Consider the following 11,747-nt stretch of genomic DNA (forward strand, 5'->3'; position numbering starts at 1 on the left):
ACAGTTACTGGTAGTTGAGGGCCAGCTGTCTGAAATTGCCTCTCTTGCTAGCAGAGGTAGAAGGAGAGCTGTGTGCTACCAGGTGGGGAGACCGAAACTGGGAGAAAGAGAGCACACAACCTGGGCTGTGTTGTCTCCCAAGGCTCTGCAGTGTCTTCTAAACTTTTAACGTGTTAGGTTAATTGAGGAAACTCTTCTGTGAATGTTTCCTTTCCACTATATTGTGCAAGCAATGTTATGATTTTAAGGGTAGAGGGATGTATTCTTTGTATAGTACTATAGTTGTGTGTGTTGAAGCAGTGAAATGCCAGCACAAAACATCACTTTACTCTTCCCACTTTTGCCAAGCAGAACTCTGCATGCTCTGTCTCTGCTTTCTTGATTAGTTTATTTTTTTTTTGAGGATTTTGTCATCCTCCCACAGCTAGACTCCTTGCTACAGAAAGGAGCCAAGTCCCTGCTGTGCTTCTGGTATTCCAAAACTAGATGCAACAGGTAACATAATCTGTTTCCATGTTGAAACTTGGAGCAGACAAGAGGAGAGCTCCCTGGAGGTTTTTTGGATTAGATATGAAATCTCTCCTGTTTCTGCATAGCAGACACGGTAGATCCACATATAACAAGACCTGACAGATGGTAGAGAAAGGTGCTTGGGTGGGTTTAAAATGTAGTTAAATAGGTCTGGATCATGTAGGAATGCTGATTCAGGCTGGCTTTTCTGGATTTTGGGTGCATATATCTACTACACCTTGAAACGGGATATAAATCTCTGGTCACGACTGAGTTAAGACTTGGCATTCTCTATGGACATGCCTTAAAACTGAACCTGGAAGTCTCTTGCAGACAGACATCTATAGAATGGTTTAGGTTGGAAGGCACCTTTTAAAGATCATCTTGTTCTGCCCCCTGCCATGGGCAGGTAACCTTCCATTAGACCAAGTTGCTCAAAGCCGTGTCTAACCAACCTGGCCTCAACCCTGAAGTGCTGGAGTCTGGAAAGTGGTAGTTAGAGGCAAGTAGGAAACTAACAGCCTGCTCATGCCCTGGATTAAACCAATAAAATTTACCTCTCTTTGGAAAGCTGCACAGAACTTGATCTCTTATATGTGCTACCATAAACACAATCTCATCTTTGGTCAGATGCAGGTCACAACCTTAGGCTTGTCAGCATTTTCAGTTTAGGTTATGGTACTGCAGAAGAGGAGTTCAGAAGCAGGTGTCTTTATACAGAAGCCAGAATATTTCTGCAAATACTGAGAAAATGTATACCACTGCCTTCAGAAATGTCATCAAAACACCTTGCTTTTTGGTTACTCTTATATTCTTAATCTTTTTATTCTCTAGCTTGTAGTCTTCCAGAACAGAATTATGAACCCTGTGCACAGATAGCAGAATATACTCCCTAGCACTGAAGTATGACTACAGAAGATGTATAATTAACATCTAATGGGGATGCTTTAAAATGTCAGCTTTAATTTATGATCTCAAGGAAGGAATAAGTCAATTCTTTTTTCATGGGAAAGCAGAAGGCAGAGAAACCAAGGGAGTCTTTTGTGAGTAGATATTCAGTTTTATTATGTGTTAGGTTTTATACATAGATTTCACTCTACCACTGCATTTTTCAGGTTGTTTTAATTTGTGAGAAAGAACCCCTAAAACAAACAAAAAAAGAAATAATTCCCAAATCCACAATCCTTCCTTATTAGCCCACCCACGCATGTACTGGGCATTCTTTTGAGTGATCATCTTTCTCCACTACTTTATAAGTGCAGGTCTCCTTGTTGAAAATGCTTACACAATTCTCTTTATCATAGTCAGATGGTGTTGAGAAGCTGTCATTGGGAAAAGGACAAAGAGGTGATGAGACCAAGAAGTAAACAGCTTCCATTTCAGATTATATCTACACCTTTAATAGGAAAAGGCTATACTGGGGAGGTGCTCAAGAGCAGAAAAGGGGGCTCACACAAAGCTCCCAGCTCAAATGTTACTTAGTATATGGCTTAAGCAGGATAAGGGGAAAGTTGTAGTTTACTAATCTGATTTACACCCAATGCATGTTTGTCATGTTTATTTGCTACTCCAATATCATCGCTTTTTCTCTTCAGCCATAGTATGGAACAAAATTGCATGAGTGGTTGGGTGTCACTATAGGAAAATTGTAGGCAGGCCAGTGTATCTTGAGCTGCCCCTCAAAGAAAAGAGAGGCAATGTGTGGCTTTGGGAAGACCTGGATTAGGAGCAGCAGAAATTTCTTGAGTTATTATATCTTTCTCTCTTGAATCAGTATCTTGCCTGAAATTTTATCTCCAAGAAGAATGAAGTACTCTTCTTAAAATCAAGAATATTTGTTAAACATGAGGTATATTTGTCAGGGGAACTTCTTTCATGTTCAGAGGTGATGTTGTTGGGTTAATGCATAACTTTGTGATATCAAGTGAGCAGGAGAAGGGTCACAGTCATTTCTCAGGGACCCTTGCATAAAGGGAAATGTTTTGTGCTGTATCATGGCAGCAGAGGAAAACCCCATCTCTGCTCTGAACTCACCTGGAGCAGCAGTCAATGGCGCCCTCAGAGCAGGAACAATCATAGCAGCTGTCAGTCCTCCACTGGGAATCAAGTTCATGCAGCTCTCCATTCAAGTCACGGCAGCCTGAAAACATAGTGTGCAAACAGCCTTCAGTGTCAGACCTATTGTACTAACAACACTACTGCTTGTACAAAATGGGTTGGATCTTTGCTGGCTTTTTACATTAGCATCTCTATCTGGCAAACACACAGGTTCCCCAACAAAGCAGGACTGCTACTATTCTAATGCATGGAGAAGGGTATCCTGGGTGCCTCTGTTTCCTGTGGTGATCAGCAGCACTAGATTTCCTGGAGTAGCTCATCTTTAAGTACAGGAATTGGAGCACCCAGGCACAGACCTAGTCAGAATTTAGAAAAGGCTTTGACTTGCCCCCTTGTAACACCAACTACTGTTGACTCTTCGTTTAGAGCAAGACTAAATCTGCCTGGAAAACTTTTCCTCCAATCCTAAACTTCAGGGAGAAAACACATATTCTATGCAAAGCTCCCATCCAACAGTCACAGAATACACTTTGTAAATAAGTGACCTGAAAAGTAGGATTTTATGTGGATAGGACAAAAGAGTGGAGAATTTGGGGGTTCTGGGTTGTGTCTTGACCTATAAATGTCTTGTTTCTTTGGCAATCTAACTCATTTGTCTAGTAGTAGCACTATCTTTCCCAGAAAAACCTCTGTTTTGGGGACACTTATTTTCTTATAGCTAGTCTATCAATCTACAGATGATAGAAGCTACATTCTGGTGAAACAGTCTCGGACTCAAGGAGAGCAGCCATTCTGTTCTTAAGAACTTGCTTTGGATAGGGGAACAACTAATGAGTAAATTGACCAGTGTGTTGAACACTTGCCTATCTGTTTCCTACTTTATGCTGTCTACACACACACACACACACACACACACACACACACAGAGAAAGGCTCTTCCCCCCCCCTTCTCTGTATTTCTAAATATGCTGCTATACTGAAAACATGAAATATTACATCATGCAGATGGCTAAAGTAAGCCTATGCTACTTTCCTAGACAAAATTAGTTTTTAATTTTGCCTGTGTGTAGCTCCTCAGATGACCTTCTTTTTTATAACATTATAAATTTCCTGCTCTCCATACACCATTTTCCTCCCCATCTCCTAATGTTTTCTCTCCATTGTTTCCACTTATTTCTGAATTTTGATAAATTGCATGGAATGGACAAATAAAATTGGGCAGTGCTTGTGGTGACATCTGTCAAGTTGAGGATCGTTGATTTCTTACCTACAATCTTGCCATCAGACTTCTCTGGCTTCCATGGCTGACGGACACAATAAGCATTGGACAGCGGCATGCTAAGAGCAAGAACAAGAAGGCAGGCCCAGATGGTTTTCTGTACAAGAAAGCAGAATTGATATGAATATTTAAGTAACTGTTAGCATCTCTTGATCATAAATACTCACATTAGAAATGGGAAAATACATCATGGTTTCAAATCAAAAATCCAATTGTCTTTTGCAGTTTAGATTCTTCAACATGCAGCCAGGAATACTGAACCATTTAAAAGCAGCAGAAGCAAAGCATCATGTGGGAAGGGGGAAAAAGTCCTTCCAAGCATTGCCTGATACAGAAGTCGTAGACCCAGAACTGTTTCTAAAAGGAGTGTGTTCTATTCCTTTCCTTCCCCCACTTCAGTTTTTATTGTTCTTATTTTCTCCACGGGATCAGTCACCGACTGCCTCTGCTACTAACCTCACTCATGGCTGTAAAAACTTCTCCACTGGAGTCTGAAGAACCCACTGGGAGTTTCAACCTAATATTGAAGGACTAGGAACAAGCTGAAGAATTTAATCTAAAGTTGAACACTGAAGATGGCCCTGCTTTGATCAGGAGGCTGGACCAAATGACTTGCAGGTGTCCCTTCCAACCTAGATAATTCTATATTCTCTGACATTTGTCAGCAGCTTTTTCTGAGAAGTCAGCTTAAATTTCTCAGCTAGTCTCTTAGCCCTTCAAATATTTCAGCTTAATATTAAAAGTTTTCATTAGGAATATGAAGCAAAAAAGTGGAAGAACTCTAGGATGGAATTAGCAGTGATGAATTTAAAATGTTGGTAAGAGAAAAAGACCAGAAGTAGACAATGACACACACACACACATTGTATATATGTGTTTGTTTTGGAAAGAATAGAACTGGTGACCGATAAAAAAAGTTGTACCTGAGAGGTCAGAGGAAGACAAACTAGCATTTTATTTTGCAGAAGAGAGATTAAAACCCACAGAGCTGCAAATGAGTCAAAATTAATACACTATTTCTGAGTTTAACTCAAATCTTCAGATGTTATCCAGACTCTTCACAAAAATGAACCAGTTCTTGGTTGAGGTACAACAGGGTTGCTTTCTGCCAGAAAAGATATCTCCAAACATTGCATGCAAGTGAAAAGAGATTATAGTAAAAAGCCTTAGCTGGAGTCCTATTAGACATCTCCTGACATATATGTGCTGATATGTCACCTGAGGTTTTACCTGCCTGTACCTATCTGTCTGACTTTTGCTCTCAAAACACAGAATTCATACTTTCTCCAAGTTGCTTAGATGTCTGAGTCCTAAGCTAAATCCAACAGAACCTCCTTTAAAATCTATAGCAACATGACATGTTTTTTTACAGTATAAAATGTAAGGACTCACCATTTTTGCAGAATTATGAGGCTTTCAGTAAGGAGACAGCCTGTTGGAAGCTCATCTTCTCCGAGGACTTATATAGAGAGGGAATTTATTATATCAGTCACTGAGCAAACTGAACATGCATGAATATCTCCAATGAGGTTTCTGCAAAATGACCTCATGGGGAGGACATTATTAAAATAAGCTAATTATATGAAGGAAGGTTTAGTTCTAAAAGGCAGTGAAAAAATAGGTGTGGCTTTTGTGCCACACCAGATCTGGAAAGCTGTTACGGGAGGTACTCAGAAAGAAATTTCAAGTCTAAAGTGAGTATGTAGCATTTGCCCTGAGAAACCTGTTAGAGACAGTGTGGTTGTCACTGACAACAAAACTTGCATGCTCAGTTTGAACAATCTACATTTTAAGAGAGGAACTTCGAACAGTCATTCAGCTTTCCTCATCAGCTGAAGATGAAAGAAGGCTCTTGCAGAAAGTAGTGGTTGGAGTGTTTACATGTAAAACATGGTTTCTGTGGAGAGTGGATGGCATCTGCAGGCCCTTTGAAAATGGTCATAGATACCCATTTTCTTTGTTCAGTTTTCCATCATGTAGAAGCCTAATTGTGTTTCCTTATTGTATGGGGTGGGGAGTAGAGGTTGAACTGCAAGCTGGGGTGACTACTCCATGTCTTCTACCCAAACTCCAGAGTTGAGAGCTAGCTCAGGAAGTCTGTAAGAAAGCCAGCATTGCTGCAATGCAGGCCAGAGATCATTATTCATATGGACATCTTAGCTGGCTTTCAATTCGGTAGGCTGGGTAAATTGTATTTTCTGCAGTTACCAGATCTTTCTTTAGGATGGCAGAAAAGAGCTGAAGTGCCTGCTGAAGTTCATAGGTTTGATAAAGCTGCCTGCAGTCAGCCTATCACTAATAATTTAGATTTGGCAATGCTGATGTATGCACTGCAGTGAAGCAGGAGCTAACACCACAGCCACATGGATCCTGCCCTTGACTCCTAATCACTGGTGAACCAGCAAAACATGACAGCTCATGAGTACAGGCATTGCAAATCTCTTTACAGAAGAAAAAGCAAGAGCTTTATGTCTGCTCTTTGTAATCTTTTTGTTCTGAGAAGTAACTATTTCTCCTTGGCTGACAATATTGTGGGAAGTACCACAGAGTCTTTTTTCAGGTATTGGCTCCTTCATTTCCTCAAAGTTAATCTGGACCAAGTATTCTGTGACAGTTTGGAAGAAAAGGATCATCAAATTGCATTGATTTCTATTCCTTTTTTTTTTTTTTTTCTTCTTCTGTTGTAGAGCTTGCATGCAGTATCTTGCTTGAAAGGCATCCTGCAGCAATTCTTGTATGTGAACATAAGTTGCCAGACGCAGCAGTTTGTGGTGCTGGTGTACTAGAGTGAAACTTGTGGAATTTGTTACAGCCAAATTGCAGTCAAGTTGCTGATTTGGTGCTGAGTGGCAGAAAACAAGTTTGTCACTCAACTCTAAAATCCAAAACTCCAACCAATGCACTTAAGTGTTTTCTCTCTCAACTTTTCAGGCAAGTGGTGACTGCCCTGCTGCTCCCATTGCAGGACCCTCTCTGTCTTCTAGATGCAAGCTATGCTAGGTATGGAGAGAAGTTCTTGCAAGCAGCTTTCTTTGGGATGCAGCAAGGAGTAACCTCTCTAAGCTTGGACACGGTGAAGAAGCTCTTCATGGTGACCTGTGAAGCCAGGGGACCCTAACAACATGTTGTGGTGCTGAAACTACTCTGAGCAGCAAACTCTATGTAGATAGTCCATTCATATATTGATTACTGAGGTAATCTGTGGCCTATGTTATGTTGTTTCTTCATGTTGTTTTTGTACAGTATGATAGGTGTATTGCTTGTGTTGGGAACAGATATCTTCAACAGACATTGCTTTGTTGAAATCTCATGTTGTCTTCGCAACTGGTTTATTTCTTACTAAAAACATTTTAAGAATATCGGTGCTCTGTCCAATTCTATGTACTTTTTCCCCTTATGCTGATGAACAGAGTCTCCTGTTTCTTCCTAAGACAGGGAAAGATGTTGGGGACTTTCTTGAAGATTTACCTCACTAATTTACTTAGTCATTCTTCAGCTGGGATTTCTAGTTACATCTCACTGGCTGCAGAGATGAGTAATGCAAGATTGTCGGCCTTGGTTTTTCTGTATCTTTTAGTGCTAGGCAATAAACAAAGAAGCACAGCATGATTTCAGATCAGTAACGTTACTTATGAACTTAAAGCTAGACGAGATGCACTAGAATGAAAGTAGTCCAGGAACCTTGTTTATTAACCCAGCATTACAGTACTCACTACTCACATTCTTGAAAGGCAATCAGCTTTCTACAGGACAGAGTAAGTACAGGACTCCTTATAGAAGATAAGTTCACATATCCACTTATTAACACCAGTAGGTTGACTACCACTGCCATTGAAAGGCAGAAAGAAAGAAGAGGAAGCATGAGGCATATCAGATCACAAGTAAACACAATTTTACATATAAATTTGTCTTGACCTTGAACTGACAGTGCTAAGTATAATGTACATTGCTTTTACAGTTGTTAAACAAAGTCTGCCACATTTGCATGTGAGAAAGAACAATAGTTATAGGGAAAAGCCCAAGCAAACTGTGCTAAAATATACAGTGCACTGTTGACACAGAAACATTCTGTATATGTGATAGAAGGAAGTTTTATCTTGGTGTGAACATTTTCGTTAACTTTGAGGTACATATACCCACAAACCTCAAAGCCTATGTCTTCATATCTCTCCTGGCATAGGAATTAGCCAAGAATTTTATTCATTTTACAGGCAAGGGGCATGGATGGTGTGAGTGACTTGTCCCAGGTAACATGTGGCATAGAAGAAATTCGAACTGAGGTCTCAGTTCAAGCTGTGAGGCCCAAGATGGAGATACCATTTCCCCTCCGATCTGAACATGTCTGTCTCCTTCCATAAGTGGCAGAGTCCCCATTCCTGGGCCAAATTTCATTTTTAATTCACTGCAGTTTCTGTGGGATTATAAACACTTCGGGTTTTTTTCCCCTGTTTAGTTCTGTGGGTAAGCAAAGGTTCCTCTTGCTGAGGAGAAATGATAAGCCACAGACATAGAGACAGACAGGAAGATCTAAAGAACAAACTGCAAATGCCAGGGTGTGTTTGGAAGGCAGAGACCTCCATCTCTGCATTGAGGAAGATAGCCACAGATGCTGATACTATAGCAGTGAGGACAAAAGTCCAGACACAGAAACCAAACTGGATAGGAGAGACAGAGCTAGCTGAAAGGAGATCTCCAATTTGTGGGAAATGCAATATTTCCTATAACATTCAACTCAAGCCACATAGTAACAAAAACATCTTTGAAATCTTCAGTGAACCAGAAAATGACAGAAGAATTTATTCTGGAAATGAAAAAAAACCAATGATTCCAAACACAGCTTGTTATCCCAACCTGCATCTGATTAAGCAAATTAAGATCATAAGGCTAAGGAAAAAGTAGACTTTAGAGGTGTGACTTGAAGAGTTAGCTATAGGAAGGATGTCGGGTGGGAGCACTGCTGTAGCTTTTGCCACTGGTCCCTCTGGCTTTGTGGAGCTTACATGGTGAAATAGCGGACCCTGCTCTGGCCATACTGGCATTGGAAGCATGCCTGGAAGTCTTCCAAATGGTACCGAATTTATGCATCTTTAACACAACCTGTACATGCATGCACAAAATGAAAGGAGGCTTAACTTCAGTTTTATACTGTCACTGTCAGATACTTAGTTGAGTGACCTCTGTGCCTTTTTCTTTTTTTTGGAAGCTCAGTTAATTCTACACCTACCCTGTATTTCAACTCTATTTAGAAAGCATAAGCTTGTTTCTATTTCCCAAACCTATTAGTCACTCATTTCCATGGATATTATTGCTGCATGGATTCAGAACAGACTGGGGAGGGCAGCCACAGAATGCTTCAGCCAAATCCATGGGGTATCTTGGCTGTTGGGATCTTTTCTCTTTAATTCCAATGTAATGTATAAATTCCTCCTTCCTTCCATTGCTTGTGCTGCACCCTTCCTGTCTGTTCCTGATGGGCAGCAACTAGAACAGAACAACATCAAGACACCTATTGAAATTCTATTTCATTTAAGAATGAACTGAGTACCTGTAAATCACTTAAAATATGAAGTCTTACTGAGGAACTACTAATATTAAAAACACAAATATGACCTTATGACATAATAAACTAATTTTCAGACATTTTAGAAGAAAAATGTAGCCTTAATTTGTAAGGCTCTGGTAGGGAAAAACTTGGAATACTGAAATAAATCCAGTATCACATAGAACAGCTCCAAACTACAAGAAACTGGATGTTAATCTTGATGTGTGCATGTCTCAGTGGTTTGAATTAAAAAAATAATCCATGAGGAACCTCCAAGTCACTTTTGTTAGCCATGAAAATGTTTATTTTTAAAATGAGGATTTAAAAAGGGTGGAAGAAACCAAAATGACCAACAAAAAAAACAACTCAACCAACCAACAAACAAACAAAAAAATAAAACCCAAAAAACCCCACCAAAACCCCAAACCAAAAAAACCAAACCCAAACTGATTTTTCTCAAGAAACAGTTCTGTGAGCTATAAAGGTAGGAAGTATTCGGATAGCCATGCTTAAAATATTACTTGCCCTAAGAAGCTGCAGCTGTTGTGAGAACACAGCCTGGATTGGTACCTGGAAGAATGTTCTGTGTGATTTTTGACATGAGCTGGCAGAAAAAGGGAGAAGTCAGGACAAGTTTCAAAATTGTTCCTTTCCTGCAGTATACAAAAAATCTATGGTGAAAACTTACCTTTGGACCTTAAGCAATGTGAGAACATTCATTTCCACATGCTGCTGTTTAGAGGAATGACATGATTAAATCAGCGAATGGAAGATTTTAAAAAGGCATGTGCAAATGTTTGTACTGGAAAAAGCTGAACTGACTCTAATTCAGGCCCCTCACATTTTTTTCTGCCTTGCAGGAACCAATTGTACAGAAACAAAGCTATGGACTGATATCCAGCCTGCAGCACAGAGAACTTTAAAAGGCGAAGTATGTGATACCGCTGCTTGCAAAATGCTGGAATCCTTTTTCTAAAAGGAGATATCTTGAGTGAAGCCATAAGAAAGTTTAAAACAGTTTTCATAGGCAAATTACCAAAAACAAAGCCAGAGAAAACATACCAACTTAAATCCTTCTGATTCTACTGATAGCTTGCAGAGTTTGAGATGGGCTGTCTTGAGAAGCAAGTATCCCTGCTGAATAAATACAAGTTGGTAATCGATTTGGGGCTGAGTAAGGATTCCTCCTCTAAGTGTTCAGCTGTGTGTAGCTTATACTTTTACAATTAAACAGACCTGTTGTGCTTATGGAACATCATTAAACAGCCCACTCGTCTTGGAAGTTGTGTTGGTTTGGGTTTTTTTTAAGCCATACAACAGTTAACTGCAGACTGTTGTGGGATTTCAATAGTTCTGGAGCATAGAGGCCATGTAGAAGCAGTATTGTTGCCTGGGCTCCTGTGTGGGCAGATTTAGGATATTAACAATTGTCAAGTGTGAGATTTGGTTTTGAAGACCATCACTGGCTGGACTTCTCTCCCCAGATATGTGGGAATTTTTATACTGAAGAGACAGAAGGCATCTGCCTTTTATTAGTACCTCAAGCTCTGCTGCCATGAGGAAGCGTGTCTCCAGTGACTGATCATAGAATTATAAAATGTTTAGGGTCAGAAAGGACCTTAAGATCACCTAGTCCCCCCCTTCCCCCCACCATAGGCAGGGATCTAGATCTTTTCTTCAGTGTGGGCAAGAACCACTGCTGCAGTGCAGTGTGTGCAGACTTCTAGAAGCAGGGCTTGGAGGAGGACAAATGGCAGACAAGAAGGGGGTAGGGGGGAGAAAAAGGATGATGATCTTCCATCCTCTTTTTTTCAGAGGACTCTTGCCAAGACTCCTGCAGCAGTTTAGGTGTGTCCTGAGTAGGTCCCATTGTACAGCATATCTCAAACAGTGCATTCCTTACAAATGATAATGGACTTTGACACGTAGTGAGCTGAAGTGTCTGCTGTGACCCTTGTCTAGAACAGACTCTGCAAAGCATGAGAGTGGCTTGTGCACCAGTATTGGTGCAGAGTAGTCAGAGTAGTGAGGTGGATTCATTCCTTTCTCAAAGAAGGTGACATTGCCCCATGTTATTACATAAAAAGAACCATCATTATGAAGCATTTCTGGATGTTTCATCTGGATTTATTATATTTAAAAAAGCTCAGTGATACAAATGCAAGTAATGACAAATGAAACATTGTATATGATTATGCATCTTGTATACTGAATTACAATGATTAGGAGATTAGAAGTGAGCTGCTGAAGTGCTCTCTTACAAGATCTCCCGTGTCTCCAAGCTTCTCTCTGAAGGCAAAACATCTGTAGGAAGGGAAGGAATTCCACAGTGCAGAAAGGTTTGGAGCAGATGTTTAG

General features: G+C 40.2%; 1 protein-coding gene across 1 annotated transcript; it reads right to left on the bottom strand.

Annotated features, from left to right (window-relative positions):
- Positions 1–1,702: 1,702 nt before the first annotated feature.
- On the bottom strand, positions 1,703–4,312 carry LOC104401115 (beta-microseminoprotein-like). Its single transcript, XM_010012014.1, has 4 exons — positions 4,304–4,312; positions 3,836–3,944; positions 2,545–2,650; positions 1,703–1,832 (listed from the first exon to the last, which is right to left on the bottom strand). Exons 1-4 carry the CDS (start codon positions 4,310–4,312, stop codon positions 1,703–1,705), a joined length of 354 nt encoding a protein of 117 aa, XP_010010316.1.
- Positions 4,313–11,747: the final 7,435 nt, after the last annotated feature.

This window comes from Nestor notabilis, unplaced genomic scaffold, assembly GCF_000696875.1.
Source record: "Nestor notabilis isolate BGI_N333 unplaced genomic scaffold, ASM69687v1 scaffold5613, whole genome shotgun sequence".
NCBI lineage: Eukaryota > Metazoa > Chordata > Aves > Psittaciformes > Psittacidae > Nestor > Nestor notabilis.

What these genes read in the sequence shown, in the direction of transcription:
- LOC104401115 (XM_010012014.1), bottom strand. An exon ending in GTCTGATGGCAAGATTGTAG is followed by an intron (nt 2,651 to 3,835) that starts GTAAGAAATCAA and finishes CTATGTTTTCAG; the next exon opens with GCTGCCGTGACTTGAATGGA. An exon ending in GCCATTGACTGCTGCTCCAG is followed by an intron (nt 1,833 to 2,544) that starts GTGAGTTCAGAG and finishes TCCCAATGACAG; the next exon opens with CTTCTCAACACCATCTGACT.